Consider the following 26,544-nt stretch of genomic DNA (forward strand, 5'->3'; position numbering starts at 1 on the left):
CTCACGCAATGCAGCACATCTCCTTCGCATAGTGTTGATCAGGTTGTTGATTGTGGCCCGTGGAGTGTTGGTCTATTCCTCCTCAATGGCTGTGCAAAGTTACTGGATATTGGCAGGAACTGTAACACACTGTCATATACACCGATCCAGAGAATCCCAAACATGATCAATGGGTGACATGTCCGGTGAGTATGCTGGCCATGCAAGAACTGGAATGTTTTCAACTTCAAAGGAATTGTGTACAGATCCTTGCAACGTGGGGCCATGCATTATCATGCTGCAACATGAGGTGATGGTGGTGGATGAATGGCACAATGGGCCTCAGGATCTCATCATGGTATCTCTGTGCATTCAAAATGCCATCAATGAAATGGACCTCTGTTCGTTTCCATAGCATATGCCTGCCCATACCATAACCCCACCGCCACTATGGTCCACTCGATCCAGAACGTTGACATCAGCAAACCGCTCACCCACACGACTCCATACATGCTGTCTGCCATCTGCCCTGTACAGTGAAAACCTGGGATTTATCCGTGAAGAGAACACCTCTCCCAGTGTTGAAATGAGCAGTTGCCCACTCAAGTTGGTTACGACGATGACCTGCAGTCAGGTCTAGGCCCCGATGAGGATGACGAGCATGCAGATGAGCTTCCCTAAAATGGTTATCAACAGTTTGGTATGCAAACCGATTGTTGTAGCAACTGTCCGGGTGGCTGGTCTCAGATGATATTGGAGGTGAAGATGCTGGATGTGGAGCTAATGGGCTGGAGTGGTTACACGTGGTCTGCGGTTGTGAGGCCGGTTGGATGTACTGCCAAATTCTCTGAAATGCCTTTGGAGACGGCTTATGGTAGAGAAATGAACATTCAATTCAAGGGCAACAACTTTGGTGGACATTTCTGCAGTCAGCATGCCAATTGCATGCTCCCTCAAAATTTGCAACATCTGTGGCATTGTGCTGTGTGATAAAACTGCACATTTTAGAGTGGCCTTTTATTGTGGCCAGCCTTTATTAAGGCACCCCTGTGTAATAATCATGCTGTCTAATCAGCATCTTGATATGCCGCACCTATGAGGTGGATGGATTATCTCGGCAAAGGAGAAGTGCTCACTAAAGCTGGCCATACACCTATAGATTATCTGAAGATTTTCTATGGTTAGATGGAAAAAGTGCAACAGATTTCTCCATGTATGCTAAACTGTGTGGATGGAGGAATCTCCCACTGGGCCAAGCTTCATTATCTTGCTAGTCGGCCCTGCTGGCTCTCAACCTAAACAATGTCTGCACCCAATCAGAATGTTCAAGTATTGTGAGAGCCAGCGGGGCAGACTAGCAAGATATGGAAGCTTTGGGCCAGTGGGAGAATCTTCCATCCACACAGTTCAGCGTAGATGGAGGAATTTGTTCCACTTTTTTGATCTGACCATAGAAAATCTGCAGATAATCTATAGGTGTATGGCCAGTCTAACACAGATTTAGACAGATTTGTGAACAATATTTGAGAGAACTAGGCCTTTTGTGTACATAGAAAAAGTCATAGATCTTTGCGTTCAGCTCATGATAAATGGGGGCAAACACAAAAGTATTGCATTTATAATTTTGCTCAGTGTAGATTTTAAAAATAAAAAAAATTATTGGATGTGTTTTATAGCAGAAAGTAAAAAAAATTGTTTTTTTTTTTTTTTTCAAAATTGTTGCTCTTTTTTTGTTTCTAGCGCAAAAAATAAAAATGATCAAATACCACCAAAATAAATCTATTTGTGGGGTAAAAAAAGGACATAAATTTTATTTAGGTACAGCGTTGCATGACCACGCAATTGTCTAGCCTGGTCATTAAGGGGTAGAACCTTCTGGGACTGAAGTGGTTAAAGTGAAAGATCAAAAACATTTTTTTTTTTTTTAATCTTGATTTTTTTTTTGACCCCAGATCTCTCCATAAAGAGGACCTGTCATCCTTATTTCTATTACAAGGGATGTTTACATTCCTTGTAATAGGAATAAAAGTGATAAAAGATTTTTTTAAAATTTAAAAGGACAGTCTAAAAATAAAAATACAATAAATAATTGATTTTTTTTTTTTTAAGCGCCCCATCCCTCCATGCTCCGCGTGTAGAATCGCTGCATATTTAAGTTGCGCACGCATATATAAATGGTGTTCAAACAACACATGTGCGGTATCACTGCAAAAGTTAGCGAGCAATAATTCTAGCACTAGACCTCCTTTGTATCTCTAAACAGGTAACCTGTAAAGGCGTTTATAGCATCGCCTATGGAGATTTAAAAGTAGCGTAGTTTGTCGCCACTCCACACGCATTTTCAGTTTTAAAGCGTGACATATTAGGTATCTATTTATCTATTTTGGTGTACCAACATCTTTCACGTGATGCAAAACAATTGGGTAAAATACTGTGTTTTGTTTTTTAAATCATTAGAGTTTTTTTTAAAATGCGTTTGCAAAACCGCTGCACAAATACCACGTGACCTAAAAAAATTACAGAAATCGCCGTTTTATTTTTTAGGGTCTCTGCTAAAAACAAGTGCTATGTTTAGAGGTTATAACTGATTTTCTTGAAAAAAATACTGCAACTTGTAAACAAAAGAAAAAGGCTGGGCGGCAAGTGGTTAAAGAGAAACTGCAGTCTGCTCACATAATTTGTAAAAATGTAAAAAAAAAAAAAAAAAATTTTGCTATTCTCAAGCTTCCCTCCAACCACTTTGCACATTATTTTACATATACTGTGATTCTGTACTTGCCAAATATGTTGCAGAAATCTCCTTCCACCAAGTCTGGCTGCAGCCGTTTTACTGTGGGCTGCTGAAGCTGCTGCCTTTTCACTTCCTGCATTTACACAGACACACAGAGGCACACCTCCAGCCCTGAAGCTCTTATTGTCCCTCTTATGACTCATCCCCCCTCCTTTCTTGGCAAACTTTCACAAGAATGAGAGAGAAAGCTTTGCATGATGTCATAAGCCTAGGCTTTTTACCAGGCAAGAAACAGGAAGTGGGCTGTATAAGGTATTTACTGGCAGAAAAAATATTTACTATCCAAAGTTAAAACAACAAGGGCAAAGATTTAATAGATGGAAAGATGAAAAAATGAAGTAACCTTTCTTGCAGTGGATATGCTCCTTTTAAAGATGGTGCAAAAAAAAAAAAAAAAAAAAAAAGCGTACAGTCAATTGCACTTAGCACATTTGTGATTTTGGCAATACAATAAGGCTGCTTTCACACTGCAGCGGGAGCGGCGTCGGCGGTAAAGTGCCGCTATTTTTAGCGGCGCTTTACCGTCGTTTTAGCGGCGGTGTGTGGGCGCTAGCGGGGTGGTTTTAACCCCCGCTAGCGGCCGAAAAGGGGTTAAACCCGCCCGCAAAGCACCGTCCTGCCAGCGCATCGCTCCAGTGTGAAAGCCCTCCGGCTTTCACACTGGAGTTAAAGGGGCCGGTTTTTTTCAGGCGTTACACAGGCGCTATTTTTAGCGCTGTAACGCCTGAATACTGCCCCAGTGTGAAAGCAGCCTTAAAATATTTGGTTCGATCCCGCTCCTGATGAGATTCTGGAAAAATATATATATTGTGCTGTTCTTGCACAGAAATCGTGCAGTGCTTTGATAAGGAGACAGGAAAATGATGCCTGCAAAATTCCCACCATCTCTCCAGCTACCATCTGATAGGATGCTTTACCCCAAAGAATTAAATGCAGCCAACAATTTAGTCATGGCTGGTATGGCATGGCTTCTCAGGGTTGAGGGCTCAAGGTACCCTATGAGTTGGGTATACAGCTCCATAATTACTGCTTTTGATAACCAAAACTTTTGCAGGGTATCAGCATTTATGTATTTATTAAGCAATATGTGCTCCTTATCGCATCTTTCCTTTTAAAGGGACCACTCTAGATCTTCTCCTCCTCTTCTTCTGCATTACTTTAAATTCCAGAAGACTGGATTCAAAAGGCTCCATCGTCTATGCTATGTTGTCTTCCAGCATCCAGACATAACTCCTGAGTGGAATCTAGCTGCCACCTTCTCCAGCTTGCACTTACCTGATGATTTTTTTAAAACAATCACTGACCTCCTACCCTGGGTCTGACCATTGCCATACTTCTCGCATAGTTATTGCTACCTTGGACCACTACTTAATTACCGCATATTTTTGTTTATTTCCTTCTGTAAATTGACTTTAACACCTTTTTTATGCAGTATTTACAGAATTTTTGATATTTGCGCTAAATACTGCTCTAGGTCCCTCCCTCCTGTTCAGTGCCCCCACGGCAAGCAGCTTGTTATGGGGGCACCCAAGCCAAGTCATAGCTTTGTGCGTCCATTCAGACACAAAGCCCCGACCTTCTCCCCTGATTGTCTAACTGACTTTTAGTGACAGCTGCGGGAGCCAATAGCATCATTGCTGTGCCTCAGCCAATCAGGAGGAGATTGCTGGATGGCTAAAGCACTCGTAGACGTTGCTGGAGAATGATGGGGCATCCCATCCCATCCTCTGCAGTCTCAGTGTGAAAGCCCGAGTGCTTTCACACTGAGGCAATGCGCTGGCAGGACGTTAAAACAAAGTCCTGCGATCAGCATCTTTGGAGTGGTGTATGCACCGCACCTCCACCGCTTCTGCCCATTGAAATGAATGGTCACCGATGCTGAAGCGCCTGCAAAGCAATTCGACAGCGGCGCTATATGGGGAATTTAACCCTTTCACTGCCACTATCGGGGGTTAAATATACTCCGCTAGCTGCCGAATAGCATTGCTAAAAGTAAGGTAAAGCGGAGTTTTACCATTAACATTCGCCCGCTCCAGTGTGAAAGCAGCCAAAAGTTTTTTTTTTTTTTTTTTTTTTTTTAAATTCTAATGCATAGAATGCATTAAGATAAACCTTCTGCCATTACAACTCCTTTAATTGCTTCCGGACCAGCCACCGCAGTTATACTTCTACTCTTTAAGATGCAGGTGCTCGTGCACCCTCAGTGTGTCCCCGGCGGTTTCCATGACCGTTGGGCACCCGCAATCGCTCGTGACAGAGCGACAATGGGGATCTGTGTGTTTAAACGCATAAATCCCAGTTCTCTCATGGGAGTAGAGACAGATTATGTGTTCCTACTAAGTAGGAACCCCTTCCCTGCCAGTGACATTTATACATTAATCAATGGCTATTTTTTTAGCTCTGATCGCTGTATAAATGTCACTGGTCCCAAAAAAGTGTCCGATCTGTGCGTCGCAATTTCGCAGTCAGGATAAAAATTGCTTATCACCACCATTACTAGTGAAAAAAATAAATAAAATGCCATAAATAAATCTATCCCCTATTTTGTAGATGCTATAACTTTTGCGCACACCAATCAATATACGCTTATTTCAAAAAAGAATACATATCGGCCTAAACTGAGGAAAACATTTTATTTTTTAAAATTGGGATATTTATTATAGCAAAAAGTAGAAAACATTGTGCCCTTACCCTCAACAGGACTATGTCCACCGTAAAGGCTTTCTCTGTCCGGTACCACACGATCCAAGATCTTTTAGCCCACCCAGTCACCAGCCATAACACAGTGTAGGGTGAACAACAACATCAAACTGCTTTATTCAAGCACATGTTTCAACAGATAGATAACTCAGACACACCCCCCACCCTTGGATTCAGGGCGGGGTAAACTGTCCAATCACAATAGACACACAGGTCAGGTGTATTAAAATGTCTCATCAGTAAACTGTCTTAACAGCAGGGAGAGCTGTTGGAGGAATTCACCCCCACCAATCTCACAGCTAATTTATATGCACATCCCATAATATCCAAGGCAGACAGACACAATAGAACATTGGAATACAACCTCACCCCAAACGATCACAGCAAAGAGTCCACAACAGCATGAGACAACACACAATATATACATACATATACAACATTCTAGTGCAGCTGTACAGTGTGTCTAAATAGCACAGATCATAGTGGGGTTCTCAGGCACCCTGGGCCCCTAATGGACACAGGGTGATTTACACATAAGAGGGTCTGGGGAAGCTGGACATGGGAGTTTCCATAGCTCTCCAAGGAAAGCTGGGTTCCACAAAATTGACTCCTGTCACAGTGGGGAAAAAAGGACATAAATTTTGTGAGTACAACATCGCATGACCGTGCAATTGTCAGTTAAAGTGGCGCAGTGCCAGATCGCAAAAAATGGCGTGGACGGGAAGGGGGTATATTCTTCCGGGGCTTTCCTAATTTGTAGTGCAGCTTTAAATAGGATGTTTTCCCACAATGAATCAGTGGTGAAAAGACCAGGAGGAACTGCGAAACGGGTGATTTTTCTGTGTAGACTTGTTGCAGAGCTGCACAAAAGAATGGAGGAGGCATTGGATATTGCCATGTCTAATGGACATCAATCTTAACTTGCTTGCAATGCCAGTGATTATTTAAGAAAATCTAAAATATTTTAAATATAGATATTAATTTGGGGCCACTTCTTAACTCCGTTAGCCTGATATTTTTGAGATACAGTCAAAAACAGTGTGAAGAATAATGTAAAAGCAGCCTATAGTCAATTCTTTAAAAGCCAGTTATACCCATTTATTGGCAGTTCCATGTAATGTATCACAGTGTGTAATTATCACAAATGGTTTTCTGGGACAACCTTTATCCGCCAACTATCTTTTCAAATAACAAGTACATAATTGCTTTTAATGGTAGAGTATGTCATAGAGTACAGGTAATATAATGATAGCGTTTAAGAAATATGCCTTAATTGTCCTCTAATTTATATGGCAGCTTTTAACAGTGTTTTTTTTTTTTCTTTTGTAAAGCGCGTAAAATCTGTAGTTTTTCCATTCACTCTGCCATCATTCTGGCAGCAACCTTTTGAGATGGCCATTTAATTATATACATATTTAAAACATATATGTGTATCTGAATATTAAGGGAAGCAGGGTGGCTAAGTGGTTAGCACTTCTGCGTGGCATCACTAAGGTCGCCAGTTCAACTCCCAACCACGGCACTACCTGCCTGGAGTTTGCATGTTTATGGGCCTGTGTGGGTTTCCTCCGGGTACTCCAAATTCCTCCCACACTCCAGAGACATGCTGACAGGTTAATTGGCTCCTGACTAAATTGGCCCTAATGTATGTGAGTTAGGGACCTTAGATTGTAAGCTCCTAGGGAGCAGGGACTGGTGTGAAAGTATAATATATACGTAAAGTGCTGTGTAAATTTACAGCATTATATAAGTACCTGTAATAAATAAATCTCAATCTTAAAGGGTCAATCCGCTGATAAGGGATAGTTCACTTATAAGTGGAGTCTGGTTGGCTGAGTCAGTCTTTGTTTTATCTCCTGTGGTTTCAGAACTGCGATGTCTCTTCCCCTAAAGGCTCTTTGTCCAATAAGAGTAAAAACTCATTGTACTGCAGCACACAGAGTTAGTGTGTTGAAGTGCGATCCACTGATTATCTGCCCCTTTATCACCACTGTGCCTTGTATTAATGTAGGTATCTGCAGAGTAACCACTGAACAAATGTCAGGAACCATGAAACAGACAAGACCGAAAATGCAGTAAAAATCACACCTTTTTAATTAAATGGTAAAAATGGTACAACTGATAAACGTAGTCAAATCTTTTGATCTTTGCAAATGTCATCCTTGAGATGTTTCTACAACTTGATTGGAGTCCACCAGTTGTAAATTCAGTTGATTAGACATGATTTGGAAAGGCACACTCCTGTGTATATCATGTCCTACAGTTAACAGTGCTTGTCAGAACACAAATCAAACCTTGAAGTCCAAGGAATTGTCTGTAGACCTCTGAGACAGGATTGTATCAAGATACAGAAACATATCTGCAGCATTGAAGGTCCCAATGAGCACAGTGGCCTCTATAATTCATAAATGGAAGAAGTTTGGAACCACCAGGACTCTTCCTAGAGAGGGCCGTCTGGCAAAAATGAACAATCTGGGGAGAAGGGCCTTAGTCGGGGAGGTGACCAAGAACACAGTGGTCACTCTTACAGAGCTCCAGCATTTCTCTGTGGACAGATGAGAACCTTCCAGTACAACAACCATCTCTGCTGCACTCCACCAATCAGGCCTGTATGGTAGAGTGGCCAGGCGGAAGCCACTCCTCAGTAAAAGGCACATGACAGCCCACCTGGAGTTTTCCAAAAGGCACCTGAAGGACTTCCAGACCATAAGAAATAAAATTCTCTGGTCTGATGAAACAAAGATTGGGCTCTTTGGTCTCAATGGCAAGTGTCATGTCATGGAGGAAACCTGGCACTGCTCATCACCTGGTCAATGCCATTTCTACAGTGAAGCATGGTGGTAGCAGCATCATGCTGAGGGGATGTTTTTCAGCAGCAGGAACTGGGAGACTACTCAGGATTGAGGGACATATGAATGCAGCAATGTACAGAGAAATCCTTGATGAAAACCTGCTCCAGAGTGCTCTGAACCTCAGATTGCGGCGAAGGTTCATCTTTCAACGACCCTAAGCACACAGCCAAGATAACAAGGGAGTAGACAACTCTGTGAATATCCTTGAGTCGTCCCGCTAGAACCCGATTTGAACATCTCTGGAGAGAGCTGAAAATGGCTGTGCTCCGACACTCCCCATCCAACCTCATGGATCTTGAGAGGTCCTGCAACCAAGAATGGGGAAACTGTCCAAAAATAAGTGTGCCAAGCTTGTAGCATCATACTCAAAAAGACTTGAGGCTGTATTTTGTGCCAAAGGTGCTTCAACAAAGTATTGAGCAAAGGCTGTGAATACTTCATGTACATAATTTTTTTTTTCTTTTTTAATAAATTTGCAAAGATTTCAAACAAACTTCTTTCATGTTGTTATTATGGAGTGTTGCTTGTAGAATTTTGATGAAAATAATGCATTTAATCAATTTTGGAAACAGGCAGTAACATAACAAACTGTGGAAAAAGTGAAGCGCTGTGAATAGTTTCCGGATGCACTGTATTCATTAGTTATAGGAGGAAAACAATGCACCTAGTGGAACCTATGCACAAACTCCCTGCAAAGTGGTCTTGTATAATGGCTGAACCCTTGACACTATCATTTCAATGTAAGTGTGCTAACCACCAAGCCCCAAGTGACCTTGCTGAGTGGCCTTATATAACAGTTGAACCCTTGACAGACAAGAGTGCCCCAAGCGGCATTGTTTAATGGTTGAACCCTTGATACCAGCATCATAAAGAGTGCTAACCACAACACCCCATGCTTTATGAAGATGCAAAAGGGAATTGATCAAAACTGGAGCAGCGATCATGTAGACCAGTTGTGTATGGCAACCAACCAGCTTCTATCTTCAATTTTCAAAGCTTAGCTGAACAAGCTGAAGTTAGAAGCTGATTGGTTGCCATTTACAAACGCACCAGTTCTGAAAAACTCCCTTAAACATGTCAACACTGACTCAAATCCATCTCTGTAAATAAAATGCTAAACAATCACAAATGAATTGATGTGCAAAATTGGTCAACTGCAAATTTCTTTACTGTTTAGAAATATGTGTGTGCAGATTAATACAGCCTGGGGAGGAACATACATTCCATGTACCTTGATTTCCTGAATTTTCATATTGCCTAATTCTCTGTAAATCAAACCATGCTATGTACAGGTTTTTCCGGGGTTAAAACAACCTGCATGCCGATGTTCCTCTCCAATTTAGCATCATTAATTACAGGTACTTTGTGAAAAATTAATGACTTCTTTGGTTGTTTTAAAAAAAAAATTTTTTTTTTTGTTTTTTTTTATCAGTGTCTCCTGAGGCTGTCGGTTTTCTCTCAGCGGTCGGTGTGTCCATTGTTTTCCTCCTATTGCTTTTTCTCTACATTAACAAGAAAATGTGTTTTGGGAAAAGTGGAGGCTTTCATCACGGTGGTTCGGATTTTTGCACAAAGAATTCTCAAGGTGAGATGGAACTTTGAAAAAAATGATTCTGCATTCTTTGTATACCCAGATGTAATGTCATTCTGTTACTAAAGATCCATGACTGTCCAATTCCCTTTAACCCATTCACTACCAAAGTGGTATCTTTTTTTTTATGGAAATATTTTAGAATGCACATTTTAGGCCTGAAATTTACTTAAAGAATAATTCCAGACATGGTGGGGTTGAGTTACCAAAACTGGAGAGTGCAAAATCTGGTGCAGCTGTACATAGTAGCCAGTCAGCTTCTAACTTCAGCTTGTTCTTTTAAGCTTTGACAAAAAACAAACAATGGAAACTGGTTTCTATGCAGAGCTGCACCCGATTTTCGATCTCCGAATGGCTCCTGTGCTGAGCAGCCGACCTCCTGTATTCAGAATGGCCATCTGCTCAGCATGGGAACCTGATACTAGTGGAGATCACTGAACAGCAATATCTCCTTTGATGATTTCCAGCCTCCCTGGGTCATATGTCAGGTATGGTATATACATGCTTAAATAAAAAAGTGCAGCGCTTAAAACAAGGGATATTAAACAATATAATCATTAAAATAAAAACAAAAATCCACAATGTCACCCATAAGTAACTTCCAACAGTGAATTCATATTAAGCAAGAGAGAATGCCAAGAAAGTTGTAATCTTCCTTTTCAAGTTTAAGCAGTATAAGCAGACATCTTGTGTGCTCCCCAACCACTCTGAGATATACAAGAGAGACCTAACCTCCTGCCCCCTGGACCCTGTTCCTTCTCAAATACTACGGTCACCATCTGACTCAATCCTACACTCCTTAACTCATATCTTCAACCTCACTCTCTACTGGCATCTTCCCCAACCCTCTAAAACGTGCACTAGTCACTCCCATACCAAAAAAGGCCTCAGACCCCACCAATCTTAACAACTTAAGACCCATCTCTTTACTCCCTTTTGCCTCCAAACTACTTGAACGTTTAGTCTACAACCGACTGAGCAACCACCTCATTGAAAATAACCTTCTTTATCCCCTTCAGTCTGGATTTCGCCCACAGCCCTCCACAGAAACTGCCCTCCTAAAACTCACAAACGACTTACTAACAGCCAAAACCAATGGTCATTATTCCATACTCTTACTCTTGGACCTTTCTGCCGCCTTTGATATAGTTGACCACCCCCCCCCCCCCCTCAAAAAACTCAATTTGCTTGGTCTCCATGGCTGCACTCTCCGTTGGTTTGAATTTTACCTATCTCATCGCACCTTCAGTGTCACTTACAACTCCACTTCCTCTTCTCCAACTCCCCTTTCCGTTGGGGTCCCCCAAGGTTCTGTCCTTGGACCTCACTATTCTCGATCTACACATCCTCCCTGGGTCAGCTGATAGCCTCCCATGGCTTTCACTACCATTTATATGCTGATGACACCCAAATCTATCTCTCTGCATCACTGATCTACTAACAAACGTATCAGCCTGGATGTCACACCACTTCCTCAAACTTAATCTATCTAAAACTGAGCTCTTAATATTTCCTCCCCCACGTGCCCCTTCGCCTGACTTCTCTGTCAAGATCAATGGCACACCTATCAGTCCGTCCTCACATGCCAGGGTGCTAGGGGTAACCTTAGACTCCGAACTGTCATTTCAGGCCCACATACAAGCCCTGTCCAAATCATGCCGTCTTAGCCTCTGCAACATTTCCAGAATACGCCGCTTTTTAACTAATGACACCACCAAGCTTCTAATTCACTCCCTGGTCATCTCTCGCCTCGACTACTGCAACTCCCTCCTCATTGGATTACCTTTACATAGGCTATCCACCCTTCAGTCCATAATGAATGCTGCTGCCAGACTCATCCACCTTACCAGCCATTCAGTGTCCTCCACCCCTCTCTGCCAATCCGTCTACTGGCTTCCACTCACCCAATAAATAAAATTCAAAGTACTAACAATAATTTACAAAGCCATCCATAACTCTGCCCCTAGTTACGTCACTAACCTAGTCTCAAAATACCAACCAAGCCGCTCTTTGGTCATCCCAAGACCTCCTGCTCTCTAGCTCCCTTGTCACCTCCTCCCATGCTCGCCTCCAGGATTTCTCCAGAGCTTCTCCCATCCTTTGGAACTCCCTACCCCAATCTGTCTGACTTTCCCCTAATCTAGCCATCTTTAGACGATCCCTAAAAACCCTTCTCTTCAAAGAAGCCTATCCTGCTTCTAACTAGCACTGTTTTACTTCCTCCATCAGCTCATCCCCCCACAGCTATTACCTTTTGTCCCTTTTTGTATTGACCCTTCCTTTTTAGATTGTAAGCTCTAACGAGCAGGGCCCTCTGATTCCTCTTGTACCAAATTGTAATATCTGCCCTTATGTTGTAAAGCACTGAGCAAACTGTTGGCGCTATATAAAACCTGTATAATAATAATAATTGTGACCCTCATAAGCCACAAAAGCTTGTTGTTTCCATTATCATCACAGGACCTGGCAACTGTCAGGACAGCTTTCCCCCTTATCTCAGTCAGGGCTAAAACATAATACATAAAAATGGCAAAGAAACCACTTCCAATAGTATAAATTCAGCATATATTTTACATAAAATCTGTTAACACTTACGCGAATGCTGTACATAGATAAGAATAGGAATGTAAAGCTAAGATTCCCAGAATCCTTGGCGATTCACACGCATTGCACAATGACATTAGGCCTTCTGGCTTCTCCCTACTCGTTTCGTCATAAATTACGTAATTTCTGACAACTGTAAAATCTTTGATCTCCTATATCCAGGGGAATCTGTCTCCCTGGTAAGGCTCAAAGTGGTTGGGGGAGCACACGTGGTGTCTGGTTATTCTTATTGAATAGCTTGAAGAGGAAGATTACACTTTTCTTGGCATTGTCACTTTCTTACAGGATAAGTTCACCTTTTGTAACATGTTACACCCATTTTTCGGGTGTAACATGTTACAAATGCACCAGCTGACACACCACTCGCCCCATGATCTGCTGATTGGGTGCAATGCTTTACAGTCCCTAACAGAAAAAATAATAAATGCATTATTATTATTTTATTTTTATTTTTTGTGAACTTATCCTTTAATATGAATTCACTGGTGGAAGTTACTCATTGATGACATTGTAGACTTATGTGTTATTTCAATGATTATATTTTTTGATTTCACTTGTTGTAAGCTCTGCACTTTTTTTATTTAAGAATTTTAATTGTATATTGTATCCTTTTGTGTGGTGTGCTGGCAGCTCATCTGTATTGTTTCTTTTACCTTTGGAACAGTGATTTTTGTGTGTTTTAAATTATGGTATATGCATAGTTACATTTCCTAGCTGGACCAATGTAACTATGTAAAAATATACCATGCCTGGAATTCTTTAAAACACAAACATATTTTCTGTAATGCAGAGACCCTGCTTTTTGCAGTGCTTAAAATGGAAGTAAACCCTTCCAAACAACTTTGACCTACAGGTAAGCCTAGATTAAGGCTTACCTGTAGGTCCAAGTAATATCTCCTAAACCTATATGGTTTAGGAGATATTTGCCCGAAAATGGGCACCGCTGTCTACGGCGCATGCGCCGTAGACAGCGGCGCGCAGGCGCACTAAATGCGGCAAGTCCAAGAATGGATTTGCCAAATTTGTCTACTCCCGTGCGCATGCGCGGGAGTGACGTCATCGCGGCTCCGGCGAATGGCAGCGTCGGAGCTCCGAGACGCGACTCCCGTGCGCATGCGCGGGAGTGACGTCATCGCGGCTTCTCCGCTGTCATTCGTCGGAGCTGCGAGAGACGCCACAGCCAAGATGGATGCGGCGGACTACAGGTGACAGCGGCGACTTCGCTGGCTCCTGTGTCAGGTAAGTGACACATAATGAGCTACTATGCGATGCATAGTAGTCCATTATGCTTTACCTTTGCAGGGAAAAAAAGAGGAAGTAAACCCATCAGGGTTTACTTCCTCTTTAATGTCATACAATATTAAAGCTGTTTTTTAAACCCATATTTTCAGTAATAAAAACACTCTAATTAAACCACTTAAGGGCCGAGCCTCTTTCTGAGATTTGTTGTTTACAAGTTAAAAACATTTTTTTTGCTAGTAAATTACTTAGAACCCCCAAACATTATAAAAAAAAATTTCTAACACCCTAGAAAGTAAAATGGAGGTTGTTTCAATACTTTCTGTCACCCCGTATTTGCGCAGCGGTCTTACAAGCGCACTTTTTTTTTTTTTGGGGAAAAGCTACACTTTTTTTAATTTAAAAATAAGACAACAGTAAAGTTATCCCACCTTTTTTTATATTGTGAAAGATAATGTTTTTATGCCGAGTAAATTGATACCCAACATGTCACGCTTCAAAATTGCGCCTGCTCGTGGTATGGCGACAAACTTTTACCATTAAAAATTTCCATAGGCGACATTTTAAAACATTGTACCGGTTGCATGTTTTAAGTTACAGAAGAGAGCTAGAATTATTGCTCTCGCTCTACCAATCACGGCGATACTTCACATGTGTGGTTTGAACACCGTTTTCATATGCGGACACTACTCACATATGCGTTTGCTTCTGCATGTGAGCTCGCCGGAATGGGGCGCGTTTAAAAACATTATTTTTTTTCTTATTTATTTTACTTTTTATTTTTTATTTTTACACTGCTTTAAAATTAAAATTTATTTCTATTACAAGGAATCTAAACATCCCTTGTAACAGAAAAAAAGTATGACGGAACCTCTTAAACATGAGATCGGGGTCAAAAAGACCTCAGATCTCATATTTGCACTAAAATGCAATAAAAACAAACAAACAATGTTGTAATTAAAATAAATGAAAAAAAATGTCCCTTTAAGAGCTATGTCCCTTTAAGAGCTTTAAGAGTGATGTTTTGACGTTGCTTTCGCCCTGCAATGATATGGAGATGTGTGGGGGCCATCTTCCCCCCCTCACTCGTCTCAATGCCAGGCCACAAGAAGGATCTGATCGCCTCTGCCACTGCTGATGGCTCCGGTAAGCGGCAGAGGGCAGAGGAGCGCGGCGGGCATCTCTCCAGCCGCCAGTAAAAGTGATCTTTCGGCGAATCCGCTGCAGAGACCACTTTTATTTGAAACGATATTCTTCTTCAAACAGCTGACGTATAATGATTTTGGGGCGGTCCAGAAGTGGTTAAATGGGTTGTAAAGCTTTGTGTTTTTTCACCTTAATGCATTCTATGCATTAAGGTGAAAAAACACCTTGCACTCTCTGCCCCCAAATCTCCGTGGGCGCGATCCCGCGTTGCTTTCCGCCAGCTCTTGTGGGCTGTTCGTTTGATCGGGGCTACTCTGTGCAAAACGAACTGCACAGTGGAGGTAAGTATTAATTGTTATTTAAAAAAATAAACCTTTACAACCCCTTTAAGCACCAGATTATTTGGTAAAATATAAAAAAGTGGGGTTGTGTCAAATAAATAGATATCAAACATGTTAAAATGTGTTTAAAATTGCACGCTTATGTGAAACAAAATATGGTACATAATATTGTTCATATGTTGTGTTTAAAAGCCTTTCCTGGCTACCAGCGATGGCATTCTGCCTATGTAAACAAGGAAGATCACCGTTCTGATGGGGAAGATAGAGATCGGTGTTCCTGCTAAGCAGGAACACTGATCTCTATCTTCCCCCAGTCAGAGCAACCCCCACACAGTTAGCAAGCACCCCATAGGGACACACTTAACCGTTTGATCGCCCCTGATGCTAACTCCTTCCCTGCAGGTGTCATTAGTACAGTAACGGTGCATATTTTTTGCACTGATTACTGTAATAATGTCACTGGTTCCCAAAAAGTGTCAGAAATGTCAGTGTCCGATTTGTCTGCCGCAATGTCGCAGTCCTGCTAAAAATTGGCGATCGCCACCATTACTAGAAAAAAAAAGCCATAAAAACACTGATAGTTTGTAGAAGCGATAACTTTTGTGCAAACGAATCCATATAAGCTTATTGGATTTAGCAGAATACATATTGGCTTAAATTGATGAAAAAATTTGATTTTTGATTTTTTTTTATTGGATGTGTTTTATAGCAGAAAGTAAAAAAATATTGTGTTTTCAAAATTGTCGGTCTTTTTTGTTTATAGCACAAAAAATAAAAACTGCAGAGGTGATCATTTACCACCAAAAGAAAGCTCTATTTGTGGGAAAATAAGACAACAATTTTGTTTGGGTACAGTGTTGCACAATCACACAATTGTCAGTTAAAGTAACGCAGTGCCATATTGCAAAAAATGGCCTGATCATTAAGGGGGTAAAACCCTCCAGGGGGCTGAAGTGATTAAAGCTAAACAAGCACATATTGTGCTTGTCTAGCTTTTACCCTGGCAGCAGAGGTCATAGAATGATGGCTCCAGAGCCAAAAGTAATTAAAAACTTGTCGCTTCTGGCTTCATTCATCAGAGGGACAATCGACAAACGAATGTTCACTAATCTTTCTCCGCTCTTGCTGCTGAAATGCACCATGGCTGTCCATCATATCCTCTAAAGAGCAGACCAATGGTTGATGAACAAACTGGCTATAGCCATTTAGAGTCTGTTTACAGTGCTATGCTTCAGTTGACGTATGCCTGGTGTTCTTTAAGTGTATGTGTAGCCAATGTTTTATTCATGGCTTTGGGCAGGGTAGGAAAGAATTAAATAACCTGTAAAGCTGTTATTGCTGTCTGTGTGTCCACCAGGGAGATTCCCCTGGATATAGGAAATCCCAAATTTTACATTTGTCATCAGAACAAGAAGTGAGGGTAATTCTTGCATTGGGGGCACATGTTCCATCGACAGCTTTGTAAATACAGTTGTGCTCATAGGTTTACATACCCTGGCGGAATTTGATTTCTTGGCCACTTTTCAGAGTGATAACACAAAAACATTTTTCACTCATGGTTAGTGTTTGGCTGAAGCCATTTATTATCAATCAACTGTGTTTACTCTTTTTAAATCATAATGGCAACAGAAACTATTCAAATGACCCTGATCAAAAGTTTACATACCCCAGTTGTTAATACCGTGTATTACCCCCTTTAACATCAATGACAGCTTGAAGACTTTTGTGGTATTTGTGAATGAGCCTCTTTATCTTCTCAGGTGGTAAAGCTGCCCATTCCTCTTGGCAAAAAGCCCCCAGTTCCTGTAAATTCTTGGGATGTCTTGCATGAACTGCACGTCTGAGATCTCCCCAGAGTGACTCAATGATATCGAGGTCAGGAAACTGAGGTGGCCACTTCAGAACCTTCACTTTATTCTACTGTATCCAATGGCAGGTTGACTTGGCCTTGTGTTTTAGATCATTGTCATGTTGGAATGTCCAAATATGTCTCATGCGCAGCAAATGTTCCTCCAGTATTTTTTTTTTATTGCCATCAGTTTTGACCAAATTTCCTGTGCCTTTGTAGCTTACACATCTCCAAAACATCAGCGATCCACCTCCGTGTTTCACAGGACCTTTCATCATAGGCCTTGTTGACGCCTCTCCAAATGTAGTGTTTATGGTTGTGGCCAAAAAGCTAGATTTTGGTCTCATCACTTCAAATAACTTTGTGCTAGAAGGTTTGAGGCTCGTCTCTGTGCTGTTTGGCGTATTGTAAGTGGGATACTTTGTGGCATTTGCGTAGTAAAAGCTTTCTTCTGGCGACGTGGCCATGCATCCCATCTTTCTTCAAGTGCCTCCTTATTGTGCATCTTGAAACGGCCACACCACATGTTTTCAGAGAGTCCTTTATTTCACCTGAAGTTATTTGAGGGTTTTTCTTTGCATCTCGAACAATTTTCCTAGCAGTTGTGGCTGCAATTTTAGTTGGTCTACCTGACTGTAATTTGGTTTCAACAGAACCCCTCATTTTCCACTTCTTGATTAGAGTTTGAACACTGCTGATTGGCATTCTCAATTCCTTGGATATCTTTTTACATCCCTTTCCTGTTTTATACAGTTCAACTACCTTTTCCCACAAATCCTTTGACAATTCTTTTACTTTCCCCATGACTCAGAATCCAGAACGTCAGTGCAGCACTGGGTGAAAGATGCAAGGGCCTGTCAAGAGTCCAGAAACTTATTGACCTTTTATACACACACACACACACACACACGCGCACACACAGACTAATTACAAGCAAACAGATCACAGGTGAGGATGGGTACCTTTTAATAGCATTCAAACCCTTTTGTGTAAACTTGTGTATCAGGCCAAAATCACCAGGGTATGTAAACCTTTGATCATGGTCATTTGGGTAGTTTCTGTTGTGATTATGATTTAAAAAGAGTAAACACAGTTGGTTGCTAATAAATGGCTGCAGCTAAACACTAACCATGAGTGAAAGAAATGTTTTTGTGTTTATTATTCATATTCTCTGAAAAATGGCCAAGAAATCATAAATTCTGCCAAGGTATGTAAACTTATGAGCACCACTGTATTTACTGTTACTTCCTGTTGTATCTCCAGGACAGGAGGTGATGGGAGATATATATATATATATATATATATATATATATATATATGTTCAACATTTAAAGGCAATCTGTCTTCATGATACTTACTGTATCTGTTGGTGAATACACAGATGTAAGAAGCCATTCTCTGACCACTGGCATGTAATAAATCTGGTGTAATGAAACACCGGTTAGGTTTTCATCTGAATGATGTGGCTGTCCTTAAAGTAGCATATAGAAAGAGGGTCGCAGAAAGTCATTGACAGCTTCAGTCCTCTGCGTTTTAGAATAGCATAGTTCTAAGAGCCCTTTCACGCTGGGGCGGTGGAGGTAGTAGTGGTAAAGCGCCGTCATTTGGGCGATAGAGGGGCGCTTTTAACCCCCTAGAAGGGGTTAAAAACAGGTTAAAAGCGCTCATTTAGTGCCGCTACCAAAGCGATTTGCAGGCGCTTCGGTAGCGCTGCCCATGCATTCCAATGGTTCAGGGGCAGTTTGGGAGTGGTGTATACAGCGCTCCCAAACCGCCCCAAAGTAACTGCTTGCACAGAACTTTTTCTAGAGTCCTACAAGTGCACCGCCTCAATGTGAAAGCACTTGGGCTTTCACACTTGGACTGCAGATGAGGCATTTTCAGGTGCTTTACAGGCGCTATTTTTAGCGTTAAAGCTCCTTAAAATGCCCCAGTGTGAAAGGGGTTTAAAAGTAAGGGCTTCAAAGTCACTGAACTTCAAAGTCTAAAGTTTGCATGTGTAAACAAAACAGTGCGACTTATTGGCCGTTTCAGGGAAGTGTTTGCATGTACTGGCATAATTCAACGTCATGAGCGCTACTTCTGTCATTTAAATTTTGTAAAGGCTAGAAAGGGTGCAAAACGAGGAAAAACGGGAGAAAGGTGTTCCTGGTGGGTGTTTGCTGGCCACTGATGCAGGGAGACCCATTTGTAAACACGGATATTCTGTTTTACCTACCAAATTAAGCAAAATAATGTAAGTTAGAATAAATGGAATAAACAACTTTAACGCTAACACCTGAAACTAGTTATTGATAAAGCCGTAAAATCTGCATGGCACATGTGCATTTAATGCATGTTAATTTACAGGTGAATCTTTGTGTGCATACATTTTGCTTCAGCAAAAGATTCACTCATTACACGAGTGCTAAGTTTAGTGAAGTGGCTTCTATTGAAATAAGACATGCAAAATAATTTCACCCATACTCATTCCATCCTTTAGTGATTATGTACTTGCAGCACCCTGGATGTGTTCCTGTTCACTGTCAATAACCGCCTCATGTGCAAATGCTTCTTATATGATTGAATAATTTAAAATTAATATCTATAGAATGTTTTGAGTGAAGATTCTTTACCTCCTTAGTTAATCAGCCCTATCATTTGCAAAGATGCATGTATTTATGCTGAGTAGTGGTGTTACATGCCCCCTGCTGGATTCCTGATAGAAATAGATGGAAAAAGGAAAGAAGAGTTAAGGATGCCAGTTTAAAACTTGATATATTACTGCTGCTAAAAAAAAGGAGATGGTATCTGGATACCTGAGATTTTGTTAAAGCCCAACTCCAGCCTGAGTTGCTGTGTTCTCCTTCTGCATATACTTACCCTTTATTTCTCACTCTACTCTGAGAAGCCCACAGGAGAATGTAGCCATGGTGGAGACTGGGCAAAAAGGAGTCATTGCAAAACCGGAGGTGAACACTTACTTTGCCGAAGGCCTGCACAACACTGAGTGACTATGCGCTCCTTTAGCTGAAACAAGAGCTGCAACCTGCATCTGATTCTAAATTTATTTCAGGCATGCAACAAGTGACCTACCTGACCAAAACAGAATTTTTTGCATCTATGTCACAATTACTTGAACACATAAAACCTGTAATACTGCCATGTTTGTTCAGGGCTCAAAAACTCTTCCTACTCCCATTTCTTTACCTGAGATGGATCCCGATATGTCTGCCCTAGCCGAAGCAGACACAGAAGAGGACATTGAGGCAGTATTGGAGGGAGTTGCAGAAGCTTTTTCTTCCCAAGATTGCCACGTTATTGAAGAGGGAGCTTTATGCAACATGCTTGCTGACATGGAAAAGCTCACTGCTGCTGTCCTCAAAAGCCTTGGCATTGTTCAGCTTGATTTTCCGGTGTGTCTCCAAGCCCCTTTGGGTCAAAAGAGACCTGTAAAACTCAAAGATATTTCCTGTTTATTAACAGATAGAATGTGCAATCTAGGATGACTGGATTCTCAGAAGGAATTTCATTACTCCCAAATCTTTGCCAAACTCTGTCCAGTTGAATAAAGAGTTCACTACAGTGTTTTTTCCCCCGATCTTAAGCAAACAACTCTCTGTACCTATTCAAAATGCTTCTTCTTTCAGAGATTATGCAGATAGAAAGTTTGAGATGCTCCTAAAGGCTGTTTTTACTTCAGCAGGTCCAGCCCTGCAACTAGCTCTCGCAATTTCAGTATGTCAAACCCTATATTCCAGGATTGTGCTTTAAAGGATAATGCCTGGTACACACAATGAAATTATAGGGACAAATAATCATCTTTTTTTTTTTTTCTTGTTGCATGTTAATCTATCGAAAATGAAGAGTTCACTAGTTACAAAAATTCTCATACGACAAAATAAAAATGAGTAAAAATTGGGAAGTGATGTAATGTGTTGTAGTGTATTTGTATTGCATTTTTTAACAACATTTGTACTGATTGAATGAAAATCGTACAATTTGGTATCCTATGAGAAAAACTTTTGTGCTTGCCTGATCGGATAATATAGGATGAACTGTCTTGTTCGGCTCTTGAAAGCTGTGTGATCAGATTACCTGCAAAAAAAAAATTTTTTTTTTAAGTGAACTTATATTTCAACAGTTACCTTCTGCTCTGCTTTTTGTGTGCATGCCCTGAAATATTTTATGAAATAAATTAACAGAATGGCCCTAAAAGCCTTGAGAGCTAAAGATGCCTATAAAAGATGCCTCACACGTAAGCCTTTTCAAGGAAAATGTCAGTTTGGGGAAGCACTTGACCAATTCATAAAAGATGTTACAGGAGTGTTTTAATTCCACAATAGAAGATCCCAACCCCCCCCCTTCTCGGGAACCTTCACCCCTTTAAAATATAGCACCTAAGTGCTCTACCCAGGCTTCAACTTCCAAACCCAAGTTCAACCCTTCCTTTCGGCTCAAGAACTTGGGCCACAAAGCCAAGCAAGTCTTCCACAAAGGCCTGTTCCCAGTGAAAGGGCGACCTCACTCCTAAGAGTGGGGGGACATCTGTTACAGTTTGTCTCTCTCTGAGTCACAGACATCTCAGGCCTGTGGTTTCAATCAATGGTTTCAAGGGGGTACAAAATAGAGTTCAAAACTCTCTAATCAACCAAAGACTGTTCAAGAACGAGGACTGTAAAAGAATTTGCAAAATGCCCAGAACCATTTCTTGTTGTCCAGGGAGTAGTTATGCCAGGACCCCCACAAGACATGCTCAGAGGACTTCGTTCAAACATCTTCACACTACCAAAGCCCAGTGGAGGTATTAGTCTTATTCTTGACTTAAGATCCTTCAACGAATACCTTCAAACTCCAAAGATTTGCGTGCAATCCACAAAGTCGGCAATTGCCTGTCTGAGACAAGAGGAATACAGGGAAACTATAGACATCCAAGATGCCTATTTGCATGTTCATATTCATCCACTTTTAGCAGCGCTTTGCAGTAGCAGAAAATTGCTTTCTCTTTGCCGCACTACCCTTTGGCCTATTCTCTGCTCCCAGAGTATTCACAAAGGTCTTAGAGTCTCTTTTTGCCCTCCTCAGAATTCAGGACATCCAGACCACAGGTTATCTAGTCATCATTCTTGTAAAGGACCCAGCTCCCTTCCAGTTGTTGGCAAATATTCACAGGACAATTAAGATGCTCTAGGCTTTTTGTTAGGTGATCAAAATCTGCTATCCAGCCTTCTATTTGACTGGAATACTTGGGTCTGGTGCTGGACATATCCCCAACAAATCTTTCTCTTAGTGCCCATGCCCAAGAATTGAGGTCAAAGAGACATTCGACAATGAGATTCTCCATGACAATTTCAGGCCTCATGCAAACTGTCTTTAAGGCTGTATCATTTGCCCAAGTTCATTAAAGATCCCTCCAACACAACATCTTTTTGACCTGGAGAAAGCCTTCTGCTTTTCTCTACTATTGCTCCTGTCCAGCCAAGCAAGGCATTGCCTAGCTTTGTGGCTCTCCAGCCCAACTTTAATAATTGGGAAGTCTTTCATTCCCTGTCAGTGGAAAGTGATAACAACAAACGCCAGTGTTTCAGGTTGGGGAGGATTGTTCCAGCCCCTCACAGTCCAGTGAACATGGTCACTTTTGTAAACCAAGCTCCCTATCAACATCCAGGAGCTCAAAGCAGTTTGGATTGCTCTGAAACACTGAACCCCCCCTTTTGCGAGCACACCCAGTTAGGGTGCAGTCAGGTAATACCATAGGATGTGGCTTGCGTCAACCACCAAAGGGCACCAAGAGTCTTGCAACCTTGAAGGAAGCAAACAAGATAATGACATGGATGGAAATTCACTGTCCACCGATCTCTGTAGTGAACATCTCAAGAGTGAATGTAGACATTATAGCCCCCAGGTTCAACAGCAAAAAAAAGAGCAAGAAAGGAAATTGATGGTTCTCATTGCAGTGAAAAGGCCCAGAGGAACCTGGTACAAAGGCATCTCAGACTTCTATCTTCTGGCCACTTATGACCAAGTTAAATCTGCTGTCTCAGGGCCCTCTAATCTATTCTGCTTCTCAGTCCCTGGTTTCAACAGCATGGCTGTTGAAGCCCATATTTTAAAATATATAGGGGTCTCTGAGTCTGTTATTACCACCTTGCTGAAAGCAATGTCCCTCTTCCAGGAAGATCCACTATCGTACCTGGAAATTCTTCTTTGCCTGGTATGAACAAAGGCACTTCAATTCCAGAGAATACTCTGTCTCGCATTTTTGCCTTCGTACAACCAGGTCTTGACCAGAAATTTGGCTCGAGCACTCTGAAATGACAGATTTCAACCTTGCCAATCTTTTTTTAATGACCTCTGGCTTTGCTCTTCCCTGAATGTTTTCTTCAAGGTGTATCGTGCATTAAGCCGTTATTGCAGCACCCTGTGCTTCATGGGATCTCAACTTGATTGTCTCTGCCCTACAGAAACCACTGTTTGAACCTATCAGGGATATTCTATTAGATGACCTCTCCTGCAAAGTAGCCTTTTTGGTTGATATCCTGTATGTCAGATGTGTCTCTGTTGGTAGCTTTCTCTTACAACCTCATACTTCACAAAAATAAGGTTGTCTTGTGCCTAAGCCCATCCTTTTTTAAAAGGTGGTATTCATCTTCCACGTCAGTTAGGACATAGTCTATCATCCAGTTTCCCTGCTCCAAAGCATCCAAAGGAAATTTATGTTCATTACCTGGACATAGTCAAAGCCACTAGAGTCTACCCCAAAGCTACAGCATCAATTGAACAGGTTCTTTATTTGTCCTGTCCTCTGGACCTCGCAAGGGACATCCTACTTTCAAGTCCACCATCACAAGATGCATAAGAAGCTAAATAATAAAAAAATATCCGCGCTTAGGAACGTGAACTGCAGCCTCCCTTTAAAACCACAGCAAAGTGAAGCAAAAAATATACATATTAACAAAGGGATAGTGGCGCTGTTCTTAAAAAAATAATAATAATAAGTGCACCATATGCTAAAACAATGTGTCCTATCCACACCGCTAAGTGAAGATGTGTACATGAAAAGTATCACTATAAATAAAGTGCTAATAGCATGGACATAATAAAGTGCATCAGATATATAAGAAGTGCAATGGCATACAACCAGGGCTGGACTTACCATTGGGCTTGACTGGGCTCAAGCCCATGGGGCCCCACCCAACAGGGGGCCCCACCGAGATACATAGCCGAGTGTACTGGGCTTGGCTCCGCTCACAGTCACGCCCAGTCCCGCCCTACGATGGACATAATACAGGGACTGGGCGTGACTGTAAGCCGAGCTGAGTACACCCGGCTACTCTTGGCCCCGCTCGGGACTGCGAGAGGACCCGAGAGCCGCCGAAATACACAGGACTCTGTATCTCCATGGCGCCATTTTTAAACTTCAAGACTGCAATGACAAGGCTGAAAATTACACTGGACAAGGCTGCAGATGGACACTGATAAGGCTGCATTGATGGGCATTTAAGTTTTTTCCTTAAACTTCCCTCCTAAACTTGGGGTGCGTGTTATGTGCCGATAAATACGGTAATGTATAGAAGGTAGGGCCAGAAAGTGACTCAAGCCCAGGGGCCCCCACCACCCTAAGTCCTGCCCTGCATACAACGCTCAAGAAAATCTGTGTAAAATTATGAGTGAACGAATAGCAATAAATCTTAAAAAATGTGATAAATTAATTACCGTATTTATTGGCGTATAACATGCACGTTTCCCCCCTAAAAATCAGGGGAAAATCGTGGGTGCATGTTATATGCCAATCTCCCGCCATTGTGAGCCTCTGGGCGGCTTTCGGCTGTCTTCGGGCCTTCTCTGCGGCTTTCGGCCGCCTCTGGCCGTTCTCGGCAGCTTTTGGCCGCCTTCGGCCGTTCTCTGCGGCTTTTGGGCGCTTTCATACGTTCTCGGCCGAAAGCTGCCGAGAACTACCGAGTGCCGCTGAGATACACAGGACAGCCGGCTCTGTATCTCCGCAGTGCCATTTATAAAAGGCAAAGCTGCAAAAAAAAAAAACTGACAAGACTGCAAATGATGGACAAGGCTGCAAATGGCACTGACAAGGGTGCAACGATGGACAAGGCTGCATGACAAAGCTGCATATGACACTGACAAGGCTGCAAATGACACTGACAAGGGTGCAATGATGGACAAGGCTGCAGATGGACACTGATAAGGCTGCATTGAATAGGCATTTAAATGTAAGTTTTTTTTTTTCCCCCTTAAACTTCCCTCCTAAAAGTTTTTTTCCTTAAAATTCCCTCCTAAACTTGGGGTGCGTGTTATACGCGGATAAATAAGTTCTATACAAATTATATATAAATGAATATGAATATATATACTGCTAAAGTGCATAGAAATAATTAATAAATTAAATTATAATAAAAAAATGTATGAAGGGCATAAAAAATGATGTAAACTTATATAATAGTAAAGTGCATAAAAAATTATGACTATAATGCCCACAATATAAATGAAATGTCCAAAATGTGAGTCTCCAAAAAATATAATGATGATTGAAAAAGAGAAAAAATATATATTCAAAAAATAATAGAAAATAAAAATCTTAAGTCACAGTAACCACAGTCCACAAGTGAAAAATTGTGCGAATACAACAGGGAAAAAGGTGACTTTTCAGTGCTCCCCTCCTTCTTCAGCTTCCCCCTCTTGTATATGCACTCACCATAGAGCCTCACCCCAGATGGGGTAACAGGCGTATAAACTCCTTATCCCGAAACTGGTATCCCACTAATCTGGATATCTCTGGGGTCCAGGTGTTTATAAGGCCATCAGTGGCTTTCTTCTCTCCACAGGAATGTATCAGCAGCAGGTGATCCTGGTAAACTCTTAGCAGGAAGCTCTTTGAAGCATACCTCTCCTCATGTGTTCAGACTTCAGACATGCTATTAGCACTTTATTTATAGTGATACTTTTCATATACGCATCTTCATTTAGAGGTGTGGATAGGACACATATATTGTTTTCGTGCAGGGGTGCTCATCCTATGGCCTGTGGGCCACATGTGGCCCTTCAAGCCCTCTGATGTGGCCCTCGACCTCAAACATAATGCAGGAGTTTTGGTGTGCTTTCAAAAAGTGCACCATACCCACAAGATATAGTAGAAGTCTATAGAAAAGAGTAGCTAACTCCCAGGAAAGATGCAGGTGTGCTGCACATCAGTGTGAAAGCAGCCTTATAGGAGGGCTCAGGACAGTAAGGGCTCATTGCGGTTTGGGGGGGGGGGGGTTAACGTTAAAACCCTATAGTTGAGACATGTTTTTACTACACCCCCCAACCAATGATGTAGCTTCAGGGGTCACAATGGCAACCCTGCCCCATGCTCTAGGAGGCACCCCTTTCATTCTGTTTTCCACTTGAACAAGAGGGGTGACATATACATTAACTGATCCTCTCCATTTTCCTCCTGCAACTGCTGAAAATTTTGG

The 26,544-nt window shown here is 41.7% G+C and overlaps 1 protein-coding gene across 2 annotated transcripts in view; it reads left to right on the forward strand.

Annotated features, from left to right (window-relative positions):
- SYT14 (synaptotagmin 14) overlaps positions 1 to 26,544 on the forward strand; it is a 348,909-nt gene that overhangs the window by 97,870 nt on the left and 224,495 nt on the right. For both annotated transcript variants that reach the window (XM_077485715.1, XM_077485716.1), the window contains exon 3: positions 9,755 to 9,907. In XM_077485715.1, coding sequence (XP_077341841.1) covers positions 9,755 to 9,907 — 153 coding nt within the window. The remainder of the gene's footprint in view (positions 1 to 9,754; positions 9,908 to 26,544) is intronic.

Source organism: Lithobates pipiens, unplaced genomic scaffold (genome assembly GCF_037356315.1).
Source record: "Lithobates pipiens isolate NorthernLeopardFrog02 unplaced genomic scaffold, aLitPip1_a1.2 Scaffold_18, whole genome shotgun sequence".
Lineage (NCBI taxonomy): Eukaryota > Metazoa > Chordata > Amphibia > Anura > Ranidae > Lithobates > Lithobates pipiens.